General features: G+C 46.9%; 1 protein-coding gene across 2 annotated transcripts in view; it reads left to right on the plus strand.

Annotated features, from left to right (window-relative positions):
• The window catches only part of BCAS1 (brain enriched myelin associated protein 1), a 71,129-nt gene extending 58,687 nt beyond the window's left edge, over nucleotides 1–12,442 (plus strand). For both annotated transcript variants that reach the window (XM_079784315.1, XM_079784316.1), the window contains 3 exons: nucleotides 5,227–5,292; nucleotides 8,374–8,673; nucleotides 11,372–12,442. In XM_079784315.1, coding sequence (XP_079640441.1) covers nucleotides 5,227–5,292; nucleotides 8,374–8,673; nucleotides 11,372–11,446 — 441 coding nt within the window. In that variant the 3' untranslated portion in view covers nucleotides 11,447–12,442. The remainder of the gene's footprint in view (nucleotides 1–5,226; nucleotides 5,293–8,373; nucleotides 8,674–11,371) is intronic.
• Nucleotides 12,443–19,469: the final 7,027 nt, after the last annotated feature.

A 19,469-nucleotide genomic window follows, 5' to 3' on the forward strand; every position in this document is an offset into this window, starting at 1 on the left:
CTTTGGAATTGATTTTCCATAGGATAGGGATAGAGGTAGAAGACTTTTATTTTCCGAAGCAGACTTCAGGGGATTCATAGTGTCAGGTCTCACAATGTCCATTGTTTTTAATATCTGTTGCCCAATAAAAGGGTGGTGCCTGGGAGCTTAAATATTATTCCTTTGAAGTGTAAACTCCAAAGCTTCCATGACTGTTGGAATTTCCCCTAAAATTCTAGATGTCCTAATGACCCTTGTCTTACATTCTGTTTTGTTTTCATTATATTACTACTAGAGGCCCGATGCACAAAATTTGTGCAAGGGGCTCAGTCCTCACAGCCGTGATGGCTTGCCTCGGCCTTCACAGCCCCGGCTTCATCCGGAAGGTCATTTGGTTGTCCAGTCTAATTAGCATATTACACTTTTATTATTATAGACTAGAGGCCCAGTGCACGAATTCGTGCACGGGTGGGGTCCCTCAGCCTGGCCGGCGATCGGGGCCAATCAGGGCTGTCTTGCCTAGTTTGGAGGGAGGGACTATGGGAGGTTGGCTGTGGGAGCTCATTGACCACCAGGGGGCAGCTTTTATATATAGGCTTTTATATAGAGAGAGTGTGGTTAATTCAAATCCACAAAAGACTTGGGTTTTCTAGTTTACCACAATCCCCACTACTTCCTATTGTCACATCCAGCCCAGCTCATTTATGTTGCTGGCCCTATCTCTGTGGGATTTGAGTTAGAAGCCCCTGATACAGAGCCACATCATCCTTTATAACTTCATTGAGTCTCATTGTTTGGATTTATTAGACTCTGATTCACCCTTGCTCTATTGGTAGACAATTGGTTTGTTTCCAGCTTGTTGCATTTCATTCATTCACTTATTTATTTATTTTTCAATTTTTTTATTAAGGTATTATATGTGTACATATCTTACCATTGCCCTCCCCACACCCCACTCCCATATATGCCCCCACCCCCCAGAGTTTTGCATCCATTGGTTTGAACAAATAATTATTGAGCACCCACTTTACTCAGGCACAAGGGATACAGCCGTGAGCATCAGTAGACATGGTTCTTGTCCTCGTGGAGAAGAAAGCTAATGAGGAAAACAAGCATTTATTTTTCTCTCTCTGCCGCATTCAGTGAGCAGGAACCATGTGTCTTACACACAAGGTCTCACCTCCTTCGCTAACTGGCATGAACACCCCTGCCCCTCTACTTTTATGCATCTGTGTTAATATGCCCTTAGTGTAGCCTCCTGGAAGTCAGCTTCGGCAATTATTTTGAGGAAATATTTTTAGATAATATTTAATGGCTTCCAAATATTTAGATTATATTTAAAAGGTGTTTGTATTTGTGCAGGAAGAAAAAAATAAACTGCTCTAAGGGCTTGAAAATAGAGACAGTACCTGGTGCATCCCTATGGCGCTCTTTGTTTTTTGTGTTGTTGTTTTGTTTTGATTTTTGAGCAAAATAAGGAAATGTTTCCACTGATTTTAGATATTGTTACATAATGTAGTTTTTTAAAATAATTGATTTAGTAGAAGAGAAAACTCAATTTCAAATTAATCCCCTTGTTTGTAAGCTATGTTTCCCATCATCAGATCATTGATTTTCTACCTTCTAGTCTTTGTCACCCTTAACTTTCCTTCAGATAATGCATTCACCATCCTATGACAAAGTAACTCTTGGTTGAGTTTTTATTTTAATAAATGCATTGCCCAGTTCATTTCTAAAGAGAGCTTTTTCCTTCCAGAAATAAACCTTATAAAAGTAAAAATAAAAAGAATATCATTTTTTCCCCAAATAATTTTATTTCAGGGAGGGGGAAAAATAGACTCATGTAAGTACTTACATTACAGGTAGATATAGCACTTCACAAAGACCCTGTGGGCTCCTACAGATCTTCAAAATAATTGCAAGGAACAGCTGAAACATCTGTCATGCCCCAATCAAAAATGATTCTTCTATGCATTAAGTCAACTGTATGTCAAGAAATTGAATAGTTGAAGCATTATATTTTTATAAAGTGAGTGGGTAGAGGACTGTATTCATGTACCTGCAAACCAGGTAGGCAGATGAAACCATAAAGGTGGTAGAGAGAAATAGAGATATACAGATCTATCATTTGTCAATATTAATAGCACCTTGTACTTGAAAAGTACAGCACGTTCCTCCTCCAAATTAGTGTCACATACATTGTTCCACTGAATCCTCCTCCAGTCTCCTTAGACCATTAGTTTTGTAAGAAACTCTTGGGTAGAGTAACATTCTCAGGCTTAGGTAAGAAAGACTGTGAGCTTCAGGTTTGGGCAAAGTACATTCAATCTAATGAGTCTAAGAAAACCTGTTAAAATTTACTATCTGGAAGGGGGTGGGGAAGACAGTGGTTTGTCATGGTAATTATAAAACAAAACAAAACACAAGAGTTTCCTAGCCAAAGTTCTGGTTTTTGTTGTTGTTGTTGTTTAATATATTTTTATTGATTTCAGAGAGGAAGGGAGAGGGAAAGAGAGATAGAAATATCAATGATGAGAGAGAATCATTGATCGGCTGCATCCTGCATGCCCCACTCTGGGGATCGAGCCCGCAACCCAGGCATGTGCCCTGACCGGAAATCGAACCCTGACCTCCTGGTTCATAGGTCAACGCTCAACTACTGAGCCACGCCGGTCAGGCTAGCCAAAGTTCTTGATCTCAAATTCTTTCCTGAATATGAAATATAAATGCTGAACTGCTCATTAAGGAAGGGTTTCTGGAAGCAGCATTTGTTTGGGCAAGTTCTGTCTTCACCAGCAGTTTGCATTTCTCTCTACTCTTAAAGGGGAGGAGTTCTGCACTTCTCAGTTATTAATAGTCATAATAGCTGTCATTTATTGCGTGCAAATGGTGTGGCTGGCACTGTGCTAATAAGCACATCGCATATACCAACTCACTTATTAATATAAAAGCCCTGTGAAACAAGCACTCCTCCTGCCCTGCTGTGAGGGCGCAGAGACTCGGGGCTGAAGCGACCTGCCCAAGGTCACAGAGCTGCTAACTGGCCAAGCCAGAGCTCAGACTCAGTTTTTGTTGATTCACCCTTATACTCGTGCTATTTCTGCTTCCTGGCTTCTCCTGGAAGCTGGTTTTCTCTGAGAATACCTGGAGATTGGACAGCCATAGCTCCATGTTGGTGATTCTCTTAGTAATGCTTTCTGAGCAAACATCACTTTTATGTCGTGGTCCTACCTGAAATTCCCTAAAATTACACTCTCTTGAAATTACAAGGCAAAAGGAGAGGAATTAATACATGGCTGGTGTGAAGCTTGGACATAGTTTTCTGAATGTACTTTGTCACTAAAATGAAGTTGGCCGCCACTGTAATTTTGTCTGAATTGTCCAATTTCATTTCAAGTGGGCATCTTGGTAAAACACCAAGTTTGGACTCATAGCCTTTGTTTATCCTGGAAATTTCGGGCAGGTCCTGTTCCTTGGATGTCTTGTAGTGAGGCCGGTCAAGTAAACAGTGTTGCTGATATGCTCACACTAAATTAAAATGGTTTCCCAATTTTTCTTGTAAATCTCAATTTGGGTTGGATAACATTCCCATCAAAATACCCACCACACGTCCCCACGAGAATGTTGAGTACCTAAGAGATATATGTATTGGAAATGGTTCAAACGTGCCTCAGAGTATCAAGCAATAGGAATGTAGGACCCAGCAAAGGAAACCGAAAATAACGTTATGAATGACCCAAGGCTTGGACGTCACAACCAGGCCCCGTCTCCACGCCTTGACGATCACGAGCAGAAATAAACCCCGTGAAGAAAGTTGCTCTGTATCACGTTGGAAAGTTTCTGAAATTATTTCAGAGTCTTCAGACTGTTCTTGAACATGTTTGTCTCTGAAAGAATTTAAGTCTCTTTAAACAGGAGCTCTGCTATTTTTGACAGCTAGAAAAAATAAGTTTCTGTGGTTATGGTTCTTTTAATACAGAGCCCAACATGAACTATTCCAATTCGTCTCTGGAGAGGAGTTCTGCCCAGAGGAGAGAAGGAATAGAGAGAATGAACAAGGGATGAGAGAAGGAATTAAGGACAGAGGGAGAGAGGGAGGGAGCGATGAAGGACCACCAAATGTCACCAATGAAAGGCTACCAGTGGTTTAATTGTTTATTCATCTACTTTATTTTTATTTTTTCCAGTTTTATTAAGATACTAGAGGCCCGGTGCATGAAAATTCATGCACGGGAGAACGGGGTCCCTCAGTCCAGCCTGCCCCCTCTCACAGTCTGGGAGCCCTCAGGGGTGGGAGGCGACCCGGCGATCAGGGGAAGGCGATGACCCCATCACACCTCTGCTGCTGCCACTGCCGGCAGCACAGCCTTGGCCGGCCGGCCCTGGTTACCTGAGCCTCAGGCAGCCCTGGGCGGCTGGGCAGCCACCATCCGAGGCTTTCCTGCATCTCGGGCTGGCTCTGGGCAGCTGGGGGGCTGAGGGGATGGAGGGACTCTGGAGGCAGGCACGTGCCATGTGCTTGCCGCCCCGGCGGGGCTGAAAGGACTGGGCACCACCATCTTGTTGCTGTGTGTGCCGCCATCTTTGAGGGCTTGGCAGTCAATTAGCATAGTCCCTACTGATTAGATAGGATAATGGACATATATCACTGTATGACTTTCAGGTGTACAGCATAAAGGTTTGAATGTTTAGTTAGCATCCATGATCTCATACAGGTACAATGAAAAGAAATGGGGGCGGGATAATGTTTCTTCTTGTGATGAGAATTCTTAGGACTTAGTGTCTTAACAACTTTTCTCTATCATCCAGCAGAGGTCACTGTGGTCTCTCGTGTACTTTATAGCCCTGGTACTTATTTATCTTATAACTGGATGTTTGCACCTTTGGGCCACCTGTTTGTTCATTGATGCATTCATCACTGTTTTCAGTCACCTCCTGGTTCCAACATTGGTATTTTCATCACCACTTATTGATCCCAGAATTACCTAAGCCTACAGTTGAAGACTTGTGTTGTTGTTGTCATTTTTGGATGCTGACACTTGAACTTAATTAATTAGACTCTCTGGGTGCGGACCATGTGGAAATTGTATATCTCATAAGTAGTCCATTTCCACTTGGTCTGCCATTTGTCTTGATCTGATTCCCCACAACGAATGACTGCGGCCACCCACATCAGAACTGCCTTTGCGTGCTCTATTTTGCTGTGCGTGCGGTAGCTGAAAGGCCCCTGTCTGTTTGTTATTTTAGTCAGTGAAAGGGGATGGAGGGATCGCCCACTCAGAAGAAGTAAATGGGAAAGACTCCAGCTACCAAGTAAGTGACTGGTGAACTCGGTTCGGTGGTGGGTTTGGCTGTCACGCTCTCGGTTCTTTCCAGCCTCATTTCCAATGCAATCCTCAACCATGCCAGCTCATTCAATGTCTCCGGGTTAAGCGCCTACTACCTATCAGCATTAATGGGCTCTGCAGATACAAGCAGGAACAAGCCAGAGATCCCCGGCTATTTCTTATTGCAAAGCTTTCCCACATGCTCTTCCCTCTTCTCCACATGGAAAATTCCTCCCTGTCCTTGAAGTCTTCACCTAAACATCACACGGGGACTCGAATCAACGAGTATTTCCTGAGTGCCTCCTCTGTACCGGCACTCGGATCCACACAGTCTCTCGGGATCACCTCTGGCGATGTTAAATCTGATGAGCAGTTCTCCAAGACTTTCCCAGTTTTAAAACTGTTCCATGTCCTGAACCCCGCCCCGCCCCTCCCCCCCCATACTCAAACAAACCCAGACGATTGGCCCCCTTATGTTTGGCCATTCACATGGGCCCAGCACAGTGTCATTACCAGCTCATGTAGTCTTCCCAGAGGCACAAGGTATGATTTCTTTAATTACCCCCCTACAGATGAGGAAGCCGAGAGACCGAACAGTTTATTCCAGGCCACACAGCAAGGCAGTGACAGCACTAGAACCTGGTCCCTTAGACTTCAGACACCAAGCTCTTAGCTGTTCCCTGTGTCTTAAAACCTTCCATGCAACAAAAACAGTGGGTGAGCTGTGTGAATGGGGTCACTGGTCACTGGTCTTTTCTGTAGTTTGACTGGGAGCCTCTGGCTCATTGTCTGCTGTATTCGGACTTCTGTGTCTTAGCATTTGCTAGAACGTAGGCAGCAGGGATCCGACAGAAATACTGAGGACACCGGTTGCAGAGCAGCTTCTCGGGTGCACTGAGTGTCTGATGCTGCTTTCTGAAGGCGAGGCTGCCCTCCGGGGGCTGCAACCTGCAGAGGCCTCGGGCCTGGGGACTTCGCTGTCTTCCCACTTCCTTCCAAGGGATGTGTTCAATCCAAGCAGATGAAAACTGAGCTAATCTCAGAGCTTCGTTCAAACACCTGTGTGAGAGAGTCCTGCTCCTTTTCTGCTGGCGTTAAAGATAAAAGCCTGCAGCTTCCAGAGCCACGGGCACTTCCAGGAAAAATATGTTTGAAAAGTTAGCTAACACGGAGGAAAGCTGAGAGACAGGAGAGAAAGAGCCCACATATTGATGGCATTGTGTGTGCGCCTGGATCTAGCTGTTCCTGAAGCCCTTCAGCGACAGCACTCCGGCTGCTCCTTCTCAATCAACCTGCCACCTTGTCATAGAATCTCTGGACCTTGGGACAGTAACAACTTCATAAATCAGAGATAGTAAACATATACCCAGTAGGTCAAATGTGGCTCACAGGGTACTGGGGCTGTGGTTTGCTGTAAACAGCGCTTTAAAACTTACAAGTCAGTACTTAAAAATGCACATATGTCACAGTTTAAAAAAATAAATCTTAAGTTTCCATTGAAAAGCCAGATCTGACGATTACACTGGGCTGTAATCCTACATAGCATCTCAAGGCTGGGTCTGAGCAGCTGTTTAACCAGGGCATGTGACATTCAGCTCACCACAGTCCCCCTACTCCACACTGTCTCCCTAACATCAAAGACAGCATTGCTTGAACTGGTGTTTTCTTACGCTAGAGCAGTGGTCGGCAAACTACGGCTCGCGAGCCACATGCAGCTCGCAAGCCTCAGTTTGCCGCTCTGTTGACTAATGAGTTTGCCGACCACTGCCTTAGGGAAAAACACTTAAAAAACATTTTAATAGTGTACTGTCTTTAGCCTGAAGTCAAAACTTCTGGGTAAGGGTAATGCCTTACGCAGTGGTCGGCAAACATTAGTCAACAGAGCGGCAAACCGCGGCTCGCGAGCCGCATATGGCTCGCGAGCCACAGTTTGCCGACCACTGCCTAGAGAAATTGTTCCTTGTCCCTACATTGGTTTCGCAACTGGGGGAATAAGGTCTCCGTGAAATTATTCTTTCCTGTAGCCTCGGTCATGTTTTATTTTATCTGTCTGGCCCCTGTAGGCATTTCAATTCAAGTAAATTGTGGAGAAAAGGCTTTTGCTTCCTAATAGATTTTTTTAAATCTGTCTGTAATGTACCCAGTATTCTCTAGAATTTTGGATTTTACAGCCTCATCCCTCCAAATTGTAGAAACCAAATAGGATTATAAACATTTCACTTTAGCATGAAAGGATGTAAGCTCAAAACTAAAAATAAAACTATCATCTCCTTTATCACTGTTTTATGAAGCAAAGGGACAATTTCTACAATTTCATGGTAGACATAGAATAGAAAAGGTATCCCCAAGAAAAGAGTCGCATGCAGTTGCAGGTGCAGAAACATCTCAAAACTAGCATTAGCATGAAGGGCTTCAGGAACAGCTAGACCCAGGCGCACACACAATGCCATCAATATGTGGGCTCTTTCTCTCCTCATCTCTCAGCTTTCCTCCGTGTTAGCTAACTTTTCAAACATATTTTTCCTGGAAGTTCCCGTGGCTCTGGAAGCTGCAGGCTTTTATCTTTAAACCCAGCAGAAAAGGAGCAGGACTCTCACACAGGTGTTTGAACAAAGCTCTGAGATTAGCTCGGGTTTTCATCTGCTTGGCCATCCTGAACCAATCACAGCAGCCCAATCACATGCAATGGTTTGATTGGCCAGGCTGGGTCACGTGCTCCTGACCAGGGTTATCGTTTGTTTGCCTAAACCCTAAGGAATAGACAAGAGGGAAGAGTGGTTCCCCAAGGAAAACCCAGGTTCTAGTACCAGAAAAAGGAAGAAGAATGCATGCTGGGAAAGCATGAAATTAACAAATTATTAGATGAATAAATAAATGTCCCCTACTGTGACTATATCATAATAAGTATTGGTGCATTTCTTGGTTTTCTGTTTTATTTTTTTTCTTCATTTCACCCAGGACTCATGAAAACCTAGATCCCATCCAACGTTTGAATAGCTCTGTTTTGACATATTTATTGAGAGTTGTCTTGCAGCCACTGAGATGCATTTGTTTGAACTTGCTGTAGACCTCGCACTCCCCGCAGAAGGCCACGCACTCCCCGCAGAAGGCCACCGCGCCGCCCGAGCCCGAGCCGGCAGGAGCGAGCCAGAAGGGCAAGGAGGGCTCCGCCAAGGACAAGAAGACGGCGGTGGCCGAGAGCAACAAGCAGCGGAACAACAAGCAGGAAGCCAAAGAGCCGGCGCCATGCGCGTGTGCGGAGCCGGCCGTGGCCGTGGCCCAGGCCAACGCGCTGCAGAACGGGGACAGGCCCCAGAAGAGACCCGAGAAGCGGCGCCAGTCCCTCGGGGGCTTCTTCAAGGGCCTGGTAGGTGGAGCTTTCCGCATTTCTTTCTTGGCTCTGGCCAGTGGTGAGCTTCCCGCCTCCTGAGGGGACCACTGGCTAGGCTGGGGGGACATTTGTCAAACAGTATTTATCAAGCACCTGCTCTGTGCCAGGCGCTGTGCTGGGCACAGAGAGAGAAGGTGGACACAGGCCTTGCTGTCTGGAGTGACAGTCCTGGCGTGATGGATGGGGTGGGGGTGCGGAGTCTGGCAACAGCTGGGAGGCAGAAGGTAGGCCTGTGAGGGGAGCCTGAGGGTGAGGGCGTGGCCTGGCCTTGGCCTTGAGAGGAGTCAGGGAACGCTTCTCAGAGGAAGTGGAGTCTCAAACTAGTCTGCGGACAGAGGGGCAAGGGGAGGTCTGAAGGCAGAATGTGTGCCAGGCAGCGGGAAGACGGGTGCCAAGGCGGGCTGGAGAGGTGGCAGGGAACTGGAGTTCAGTCTGGCTGGATGAGAGAAAGCAAGGACGGGAGATGTTGGCAGGGACAGGGGATGACAAGAAGCATCGATGGCTGTGGCCAAACGGAGTCTTGAAGAATTTACACCGGGGAGATTGCTCTAAGCCTGACCCTGCGGGCTGGGTGCACAGGTGACTAAACTTAGCTGCTTCCATCCCAGGAAGCCTCGTGGGCATGAGAGGAGGCCAGACATTAAATACTTAATCAGCCTTTTTGTGTTCTTCACTTCTGCCTATTCAGTTGTTTCCTCCCTAGGCTATTGGCTTTGGGAGGGCCGGGACCATATCTGTCAAGGCAAATGTCTGTCCTCCCCGGTGTGGCGGCTGGCTGGATGCATGCCTCATGGATGCATGAGTGGGTGGATGGCTAGATGAGGGGATGTATGAATAGATGATGGGTGGATGGGCAGAGGGGAGCATGGATGGATGCTTGGGTGAATGGATGGATGGATGAGGGGATGTATGAGTAGATGATGGGTGGATGGGCAAAAGGATGCATGGATGGATGGATAAATGGATGGATGCATGGATTTATTAAATGTTGTATTTTCAATACAAAAAATACAATTAAAACTACTTTTGCCCACCCCTGTATATACTATACTATACTGTGCTACCCTATATATATTTATATTATATATACAATGGTTTACTACACTGTACTATATATACTATATACTATGCTATATTAACCATACTAGGTTTATATATGTATGTGTATATAATATATTATTCAATATACACTATCCTATAGTATACTATCCTATACTACATTATACTACACAATACTATCTGTATATACTACCTATTATACTACTCTATACTATATGCATTTTACTATATGTGCTTCACTCTATGTACTATCTGCACTTGGGTTAGGGTCAGGGTATATGTACTTCACTGGACTATATATGCTATCCCATATCATACTATACTACCTTAAAATATATTTGCTATACTGTAAAATAGGGCCAGTAATAATAGTACCCCTGATAATGCAGCAAGATGGATAAATCTCAAACCCATTAAGCTACATGAAAGAAGCTAGACTCAGAGCTCTATGCTCTGTGACCCATTGCTATGGCATCCTTAAAGAGGCAAAAGTCTAGGCATGGAGAACAGCCCCTGGTTACCAGTGTCTGGGGCTGGGGGGAGGGGTTGACTCCAAAGGAGCCTAGGGATTTGTAAGCGATTGAACGCCATATTTTGGTTTTGGTGATGGTTATATGGCTACTTGTATTGGTCAAAGATCATAGAACTATATAAAAACAAGGATTAATTTTATTGTATGTAAATTATACTTGACAGAAAAGGTTAAATAATAATAACAACAGTAATAATAGTACTTGATTCCTAGAGCTTATTCAGCCACATTCAGGTGATACCTACTGTGTGCCGGGCACGTGCTGGGCACCGGGATACAGCCAGCAGTCCACAGAGCTCCATGCAGGTGGAGACAGTGTGGTTAGAGAGTGGTTAGAGAGGGTGACTGACATGAGCTATAATCATGGAGGGTTTTCTATGCCCCAGGCATGGTGCTACGTGCATTACAAGTACAAACTCACTTTATCTTAGAACAGTTCTCTGCTATGACTTGTATCACCCACAATTTTTTTTAAAGAATAATTTATTGATTTTGAGAGAGAGAGAAAGAAAGAGAGAGAGAAACATCAATGTGAGAGCATAACATCGATCAGCTGCCTCCTGCATGCCCCAATCAGGGATCAAGCCCACAGCCTTTCAGTGCACTGGATGACACTTAGCCAACCTTGCCACACCAGCCAGGGCTGTCACCCCATTTTAGACATGAAGAAACTGGCCCTGGCCAGGTAACTCAGTTGGTTGGAGCATTGTCCTGATATGCCAAGGTTGCGGGTTCGATCCCCAGTCAAGGCACAAACAAAAATCAACCAATGAATGCATAAATAAGTGGAACAACAAATTAATGCTTCTCTCTCTCTAAAAAAAAAAAAAAAGAAGAAGAAAGAAAGAAAAAGAAAGAAGCTGACTGAAGCACAACCAGTTATTTGTCTAAGAATTCACAGAGCTAAAAAGTAATATAACAAGGAATTGAATTTGGGCATCTAATGGGAGACCATTCTCTTACCCACCACTGGCGAGTAAGGTGCATTTATTGAGCACAGCACTTGGTACAGAGTAAGTGCTATTGTTGCTATTGATATTACAGATCCTCATTAGGACATACTTTCTGATTATTTTTCTCCAGGGACCAAAGCGGATGTTGGACGCTCAAGTGCAAACAGACCCCGTATCCATTGGACCAGTTGGCAAACCCAAGTAAACAAATCGCCACAGTTCCCACCACGTCCTCCTGCCTCCAAGATGCCTCCTCCCTATCCGTCTCCTCCCCAACCCACGCCATGTATATATTTTTTCTTCTGATGGCCATCGAATGAAATGCTGCCTACACACCAAGCCTGAGCTGTTGTACATTGAGGTGTATTATTTACGTCTCTGGTCCGATCTTTGCTGGTAAATAATCGTAAGGATGGCTTAGCAGGTTAACTCGTCAGGTCAGAAGAGTGGGTGGTGGGGTGGGGTGAAGGAATCCTTCTGGCTAAACTGTGAAGCATGGCAGCGACAAGTTGCAGGAAAGAAATGGTTTGTCGTAAACGGGCTCACCCAAGAAGAGAGGAAAATCTGTTTGTTTAAGTTCACGTTTCAAGGAGGGAGGACATGGGCTCAGTATTGGGAGGTTGCCAATTTCCTGGAGTGGCATGTGTGGGGAGTGAAAAAAGGAATGAATAAGAGTTGTTTTTTGCACAGGGTCCTTGAACGTTATTGACGAGAGGGGCCAGATTGACTGGAGAGGGCTTGAAACGGTTTGGGTAAACCATTGCTTTTTTGAGGCTCAGTGACAAGGGCGAGGATTACAACTTAAAAAACAAAACACAAAAAAACACACAAATAAATGAAGTTGCTAGTTTATTTTGCAACACAAGGGGGCGCCCAGGGCTCCGTGTGAATCCTGCATCCTGTGTCCCTGTGTTATTCCTGTCTCTCAGATGGCTGAGGGACTTGCTTCATCTGCTCCGTCTGGCACTGTCTCCGGTCTGTCTGTAATTCCCTAATGTTCTCGGATGTGCTCTGTTAAAACCCTCCCCGTAACCCCCTTAATAAAAAGTTACAGAAGATTATTCACACAGGAGTTTTTTTAATACTTGTACAGAGGGGTAAATAGGACCACCAGTCTATTAAAATGTAATTCAAAAGTCGTATATGATTGGCTGATATCATGTACTGTATCTTTCTTTCTCTGATTTAATAAAAAAAATACATTGACATCTAAAGCATCTTGTAATTTTCCACTTTTAAAGCAGGTCTCTCACATCCTATGTCTGAGATGCCTTTACCTTTCCCAGTTTAAAAAAAAAAAAATCAGTGCTCTTCCTCCAGCTTGCCCTCTCTCCCAGCTCCTCCCAGGTTTCCTGTGTGTGGGCACACAGGAAGACCACGTGTGCGCATGTACGTTTGCATATGCACACGCACCTACTGCATATAAAAGTGCTGCCTTGGGCCAGGCTGCCTGGAGCTGAGCCTGAGACGGGATTGATCCCGATGCATGTGAAATACCGAGGGAGGACTCCCTTCAGAAAGGCGGGAAGAGAGCAGGGCTGGGGAGGAGCTGAGCGAAGCCTGGGCTCAGCTGGAGCTGGGCTACACGATGCCAGGGGGCGCTGCGGCGTGAAGTGCGCCTCACAGCAGGTGCCTCCTCGAGCCCAGGGGCCACCCTTCTGGGTGGGAAGGGCAAGCTGCTTCCATTGCGCTGAGAAGCGGGGTTCCCTGAGCAGTACAGGGCGTCTGCCTGGGCAGTGTCTGCTCACAGATACACGCACAGGGATTCACATTCATACCTCTGAGCATAAATGCATGTGTTTATACATACACTGCGTACAGAAACATGCATGCACATGTTTATACATATGAACATAAATGCATACAGGAATCGATAAATACATACATACATTCATATTTAACACATACAAATAGGTGCATATAACTAACACAGATACACACACATACTTGCCCATACAAATCCATCACATGTGTGACCCATCACACACTGATTGGAAATCAATTGAATATATTCTAAGACTGCACTTTAGCCAAATAAAACCATGGATTGGGCAACAAGGTGTTTAGAAAGTGTGTTTGGGAGGAGAAGAAAAATGGTATCTCTAAGAAAACAGATTAGGGGGCCCTTTGCTGCTGGGTCTGCTGGGTGCTCTGTTTCAAATAAAGACCCGAGGTGTCTCCATGCGGCTGAGTGACTCCTCAGACTGCCTGCCCGAGCCTGGGGGTTACTTTGAGAATGACCTCATGGCACCTCATGACCCAAAGCTTCACTTGGCACAAATCCGGGGAAAACCCTCTGGGGAAGCCCTTGCTGGGGGTGACTCCCCAGCCCAGGGTCACAGAGCATGGGAAGAGGGCAGGGAGCCAGGCAGCTGGGGATTCCTTTGTGTCAGCACACCAGCGGGGGGTTTGCGGGCCACACCAGTCCACTGAGAAAGGAGACAGTTTCGTTTGCAAGTTTCGCCTCACTGGATGCTGGGGCTTTGGGCCTGATGAGAATACCCAGGAGGAACTGAGTCATATGCCGAAGGAGCCCTCCCATCTGCCATCTCCCCCGGGAAAATGTAAAACCTTTAAAGAGGTCCTTTGCTGAGAATCCCCCTGCAGAGCATGCCAACAGTTTCCGTGACTGGTTTCCCATCCTCCTGGCCAAGAAGGAAAGCAATCTTTTAACGAAATGGCTGGCTTTCTCAGGCATGAGCATTGAGCCCAGCTGACTTAGGTGGGGAGCTCTATGTTGAGTTGTTAATATAGCGCTAGGAAGCAAGTTCAACTCCACGTCGGAGTGTTGTATGGATTTTGTTTTTTGGGGAGGGGGCTGTTTTGGTTTTGGTTTTGGTTGTGTGTGTGTTTTAGTTGAGCGCCTATTCCTGAGCATGTACAATTAACACGAAGAGGGGCTGATGTTCCTCAAACTAAGCCACTCGGGCAGCAAAACTGCCTCAGCGAAGCCTTCCAAGGCCCGAAACTGAGAGACATGGCCTGGGGCGGGGCGGGGGCTTGTTACAGTGTGTGCTCTCATTTACTTGTTTGCTTATTTATTTTTAGGTGCACAGGGAAGTGTGTCTTCTCCAAAGTCAAGAAGTGGCCTTTCCCAAGAATTGAGCTATTGAGCTGAAATGGCTGCCAGTGGGGAAACAAAACACAGGAAAACTCCGCTCCCGGGTCCAGCTGCCGGTGACTTGACTGATGCCCACATATTAACCCATTCACAGCACAGCTGTTCTCAGCGGCCCTTCGTGCCCTCATAACGTTATCCTTTAGGCCCTAAAGTTTAGGGGAAGGGAACACATACCCCAAAAACGCCCACAGGGAGGAAAAAGGGAAAGAAAGTGAAGTTCTTTTTTTTTTGTTGTCACCCCTTCTCCCACCCCCTCCCCTCTTTAAACAAATTATCAGGGATTTAAACACACAGACACGGTAGCTGATTGTCCTAGTTTGTTTGCAAACAGCCCAGATTCCTATTAGATTCCAGGAGGCCGGAGGCCGCAGCCTCTGTTACAAGCCCCGCTGGCTCCTTCTCGGAGAGGGAGCAGATTCCTACCCACTGAACCTGACAAACGTCTTTTTTTTTTTTTTACAAACGTCATTTCTTATGTCAGAGTCCCAAGTTGATCTTCAGCTTAAAAAAAAAAAAAGCAGTCGGCTAGCCCACCTTCCTCAAAGAGCAGGAAAGCGATTGCACTGATTCACTCACCCCCGGAGCAAGCGCAGAGCATGGCTCCCAGAAACGGGAGATGGGAAGGGTTGGTTCTAACCATCCCCGCAACGTGCCCCTTAAGCCTTTGTCACAGGCAGTTCCCAGGTGAGTAGCATCAGGCTCCTCTGTTCTCGTTCACACTCTCAGTGGGAAGAACAGAAAGGACTCCATTAGGAAGAGCAGAAATTCCTGACTGAGCAGCAAAGTCAGTACATTTGTAATTCAGATCTTTAGCTCTGGCCTGGAGGCCGGTCAGCATCCGGCCCTTTGCATAAATTGGTTTTCTGGGGAGTTTAACCCTTTCGTTTCTGTTTCCCTTCCCCAGAAAGCTACTCTTGGAGCCTGTCCATCCCCCCCACCCTTTAACTAGCCATAGCAGCCCAAGCAATTTCACCGAAATAAGGGAAGTCATAGTAATACCTTAGGTTACCACATTTCACAGCTTGTAGAATGGATTTGGATGCGTTATCTAATTGAAAGCTGCACGCCCCTCACTTTGTTAATTTCATTATGAGGGGACTGTCGTGCACCTGTATGGCTCCCCCTCCCCTCCCCCGCTCCCCCCTCCTCACCAAAGGATCACTATTGACAAAATGGCCCCCAGCTGCACTGCTGACAATGGTGGCCACAGAAGGAGCACCTTGCTTACGTAATTTAGTACTCTCCAGAAGGACTTTTTCTTTAAATCTGGCCACACGGGGGAGTTCCAGGACCGGGGGTCTGGAATCTCTAGCCAGACTCTTCCCTGATCGTCTAAATGGAGGTTGGGGAGAAGCAGCTCTTAAGAATGTGTTTGTTGATTGATTTCTAGAGAGCAGTCAAGTTGAATGAAGAGAACTAAAACAAGGGGCCAAACCTGGCATGTGCCATCTCCCTTCGCGCTCAGCTCCGCCAAGTAGGCACCACTGTTACCCCGTTGCTCAGGAAGGGAGCTAGAGGTTAGGTGTCTCGCCCTCCAGCTGAGTGTGGGAGGTAAGGCTGGTGAGGATAACTTAAATGTTTGAAATCACACTACCCTTCCTCACGTTTCTTCCAAGACTGAGCTGATGGGGATGGAAAAACAAACCAACCAACTTTAACTTTGGGCTGGGAATCACAGGAGACCTAGACATAGTAGATTCTCCATAAATATCGGCTGAATGGGTAAGTCGGTAGATCAGTATTCTGTGGCCACATCCACTGGAAACTGAGTTGCCTCTAGTATCAGTTGATTTTAGCTCCAAGTGTTTGGTCACTCTAACCAGACATCCACCTTCCCCAGGTGGCCAGCCCAGTGGTTCTCAAAGTGTGGTCCCATAATGAGCAGCATCCCCTAAGAACGAGGTAAAGCTGCAAATTACTGGACTCCACTCCAGGCCCGCTAGATCAAAACCTCTGGGGTTGGGACCCAGGTGGTTCTGATGCACAAGAAAATTTGAAAATCACTGATCAGGGTAGAGCTACCACTTCACTGATCATCAACTTGAGAAAAACAGCCTGAAGATGCAAAGATAGCAGCTAACATTGGGTCTGAGTCTATGCCAGGTGGGAACTTAACCTAAGCTCTTAAAGGCATGTTTTCATGTTTGTGGGAGAGACGGACGAGCAAAGGACGGTCATAATGTAATGTAAGAGAGAGAGATGCAGGTGCTGTGGGACTCAGGAAGGCACAGATAAAAGTCAGAGGGGTTTGCAGCAGACGAGGAATGCAAAAGCAAGTAGCTCAACATGGCTGGAGTGAGGCTGCGGGAGGACAGATAAGACGCTGGGGCTGGAGAGCAGGCTCAGACCTGATCACCAGGACACGTGGGAAGGAGCCCATAGTGAGTTTAAACTCTCTCCCAAGGGCAATAGGGAGCCTTGGAGAGATCCAACTTACTCGGATTGGTGTTTTGGTTGCAGGTAGGATCCAATGCCAAGTCAATAGAACTAATATTCATTGAGTGACCGGAACTGTATGCTAGAAATAATGCGTAATCGTTTTCTTTTTAAGTCTTTCTAAAGAGTATAAGGAATTCCCACTTTGCCCCGCCGGAGTGGCTCAGTTAGTTGAGTGTCATCCCGTGCACTGGAAGGTTGCTGGTTCAATTCCCTGTCAGGGCACATACCTGGGATGTGGGTTTGATCCCCAGTCAGGGAGCATACAGAAGGCAACTGATCAATGTTTCTCTTTCACATCGATGTTTCTCTCTCTTTCTCTCTCCCTTCCTTTCTCTAAGCATGTCCTTGGGTGAGGATTAAAATAATAATAATAAATTCCCACTTACATAAAACCTCTAAATGGCTTTGGTCCTTAAGTGGATGCTTAAATGCTTATTTCCCAGGGTCATAGGTGTGAATCTGGAATTTGGCCCCAACCACTCAGATGTTCCCCACCTATGACCCGAGGCTGATCAAGTGACTTCACTTCTGAGAGCCTGAGTTTTGTCCCTCGTAGAATGGGAGTAACAACGGTCCTTATCCCAGAGAGTTAGAGGGAAGAGGAAGGAGACGATGCATTCAGAGCAAGTACCCCCAGTGCCGGTGAGTGGTAAGTGCTCACCCAGCATTACTGATGACATCTGCCCACCGTAGAATGGATGTGTTCTCTGGCTCAGGCTGAGAGACCACCGCATCTTTGGGACACCCTTAAAGTGTGTCCCAGTCTCTCCCCACCCAGGTAACAGCTGGCTGGCTGGCTTATCCAAAGCAAGAGAAAGGGAGGAGAGAAGGAAAAAAAAAATGTTGATTTCCCTGGTGTCCAACTCGTTCTAAAGGAAAGTCCCATTTGTGGGAAGGGGACTGCCCTTGGCTTTCCTGGGTTGCATGTATCTATAATATTAGCCAGGTTGCCATGGCAGCATCTCTCCAGCCCACCCCTGAGTTCACCTGCGGCGAGGACAGCCTCCCACCTCAAAGAGCCCTCCCTTATTTGCTGTCCTTCTGGGTGGCTTTGTCCAGGGGTGCTGGGGATTTGTTCAGCCCATGTTGCAGGGCATTGTGGGAATGCCTGAGGTTTCATGCCCCGGGGCATCCCTCAACCACTGAGGCATGGAAGACAGCAGACAAATATCTCAGCTCCCCATCTCTCAGTGGGACAATTTGGAGGTCTCTTATCCATGTTCCCAAAAGGGTCCCCAGCAAGACAGAACCCTAGCTGCCCCCAGCAGTAACATACTCATGAACACCCCACCCCCATATGTACGTCCTGGGATCACTTCCCAAATAAACTGCCTGCATCCATGTTCTTGTCTCAGGGTCTGTGTCTAAGGCACACAGGTCAGTGTGTCACGTAGGGTCCTGTCTGGAAAACCTAGCTGGTGCCAAGGGGTTCCATGGAGGGAAACCCACATGGGCACCAGCTGGACAGGTGCTGGGAGAGTGGAGCAGGCAAGCCTGTGACAAGGAGACGTTAGACGGAGAAGGGAGCGGCAACTACAGTAGGCCAGGCAGCCAAAAGGAGTGACGTGCCCGGAGCCAGGGAACCTGGGCCGGAGGAGAAACGGAGCACCGTGGGGGAGTGGGGGAGGGGAGCCGGGGCTAGAGGGCTCTCCAGAAGTCCGGCCTGATGAGGACGAGAGGGTGCCAGTTGGCAATGGATCCTGCGCAGAGCAGTTGGAAGGCAACATGGCAAGAGGGGCTAAGAGCGAATCGGCAAATGCCGGGCACACCCGGAAGCCCTGCTTTGAGGGAAGACGGAAACCAGGGCACCACCTTGGCTAGGGCCCCACTCCCTAGCCTGGAGAGGAGAGTGACCATGGAGATTATGGCTCCAGGGACGGCCCTGCCACTTCCTTTATCTTCAGATCCTAGTCATGGTTAACCACGCAGGCGCCCGGTCCAAAGGCCTTGGTAGGAATCCCAAATCACTCAACGTCTTCAAGCCTCCCTTTCACAGCCATGAAACGAGGTGAGAGCAGAATCCACCTGTGGCGTTGCCATGGGGATTGAATGATATACTCCAGGGGAAGCAGTTAGCACAGTTAGCACACAGTAAGTGCCTAATAAATGCTCATGCTTATCAGAACATCTGGAGACTTAGATGCTCTCTGGATATCTGGCAGCCCATTAAAATTCCTGTTCAACCTTGTTTCTGCTCTTTGCCACCCAAACCCCCAATGTCAATGTCTAGAACCTGCCTCTCGTCTCTACTTCATTGCCTTTTTAAAAAAAAGTACTTCCACTCTCAGAGAAATTCTGCCAGAACTGAGGGAGAAAGAGCCTTCTCCTCCCTCCTGGCCTGAGTCCTCTCGCCACAGCCCCACCCCCGCCCTCTCCCGGCCAGTTGTTCACAAGTAGCTTAGCAGTTTTGAAGATACAAAACAGGAAATTATGCACAGCCCTGACTAGGGCAAGATCGTATGCAAACCCTTCATCAGACAGATTGCTCCAGCTCTCAGAACCTGGGGCCTTGAAAAACCAGGTCCCCTCGCCAAGATCTCCTGGTCTGCTTAATCACTTCCTTTACAAATGTACAACCTCTTTGACTCTGGAATAGAAAAGAGACAGTGAGAAAGAGGGAGGCGGGAGCTGAAAATGCTTTACGTCAACCACAAGACAGGACAGGAAA

Source organism: Cnephaeus nilssonii, assembly GCF_951640355.1.
Source record: "Cnephaeus nilssonii genome assembly, chromosome: 11".
NCBI lineage: Eukaryota > Metazoa > Chordata > Mammalia > Chiroptera > Vespertilionidae > Cnephaeus > Cnephaeus nilssonii.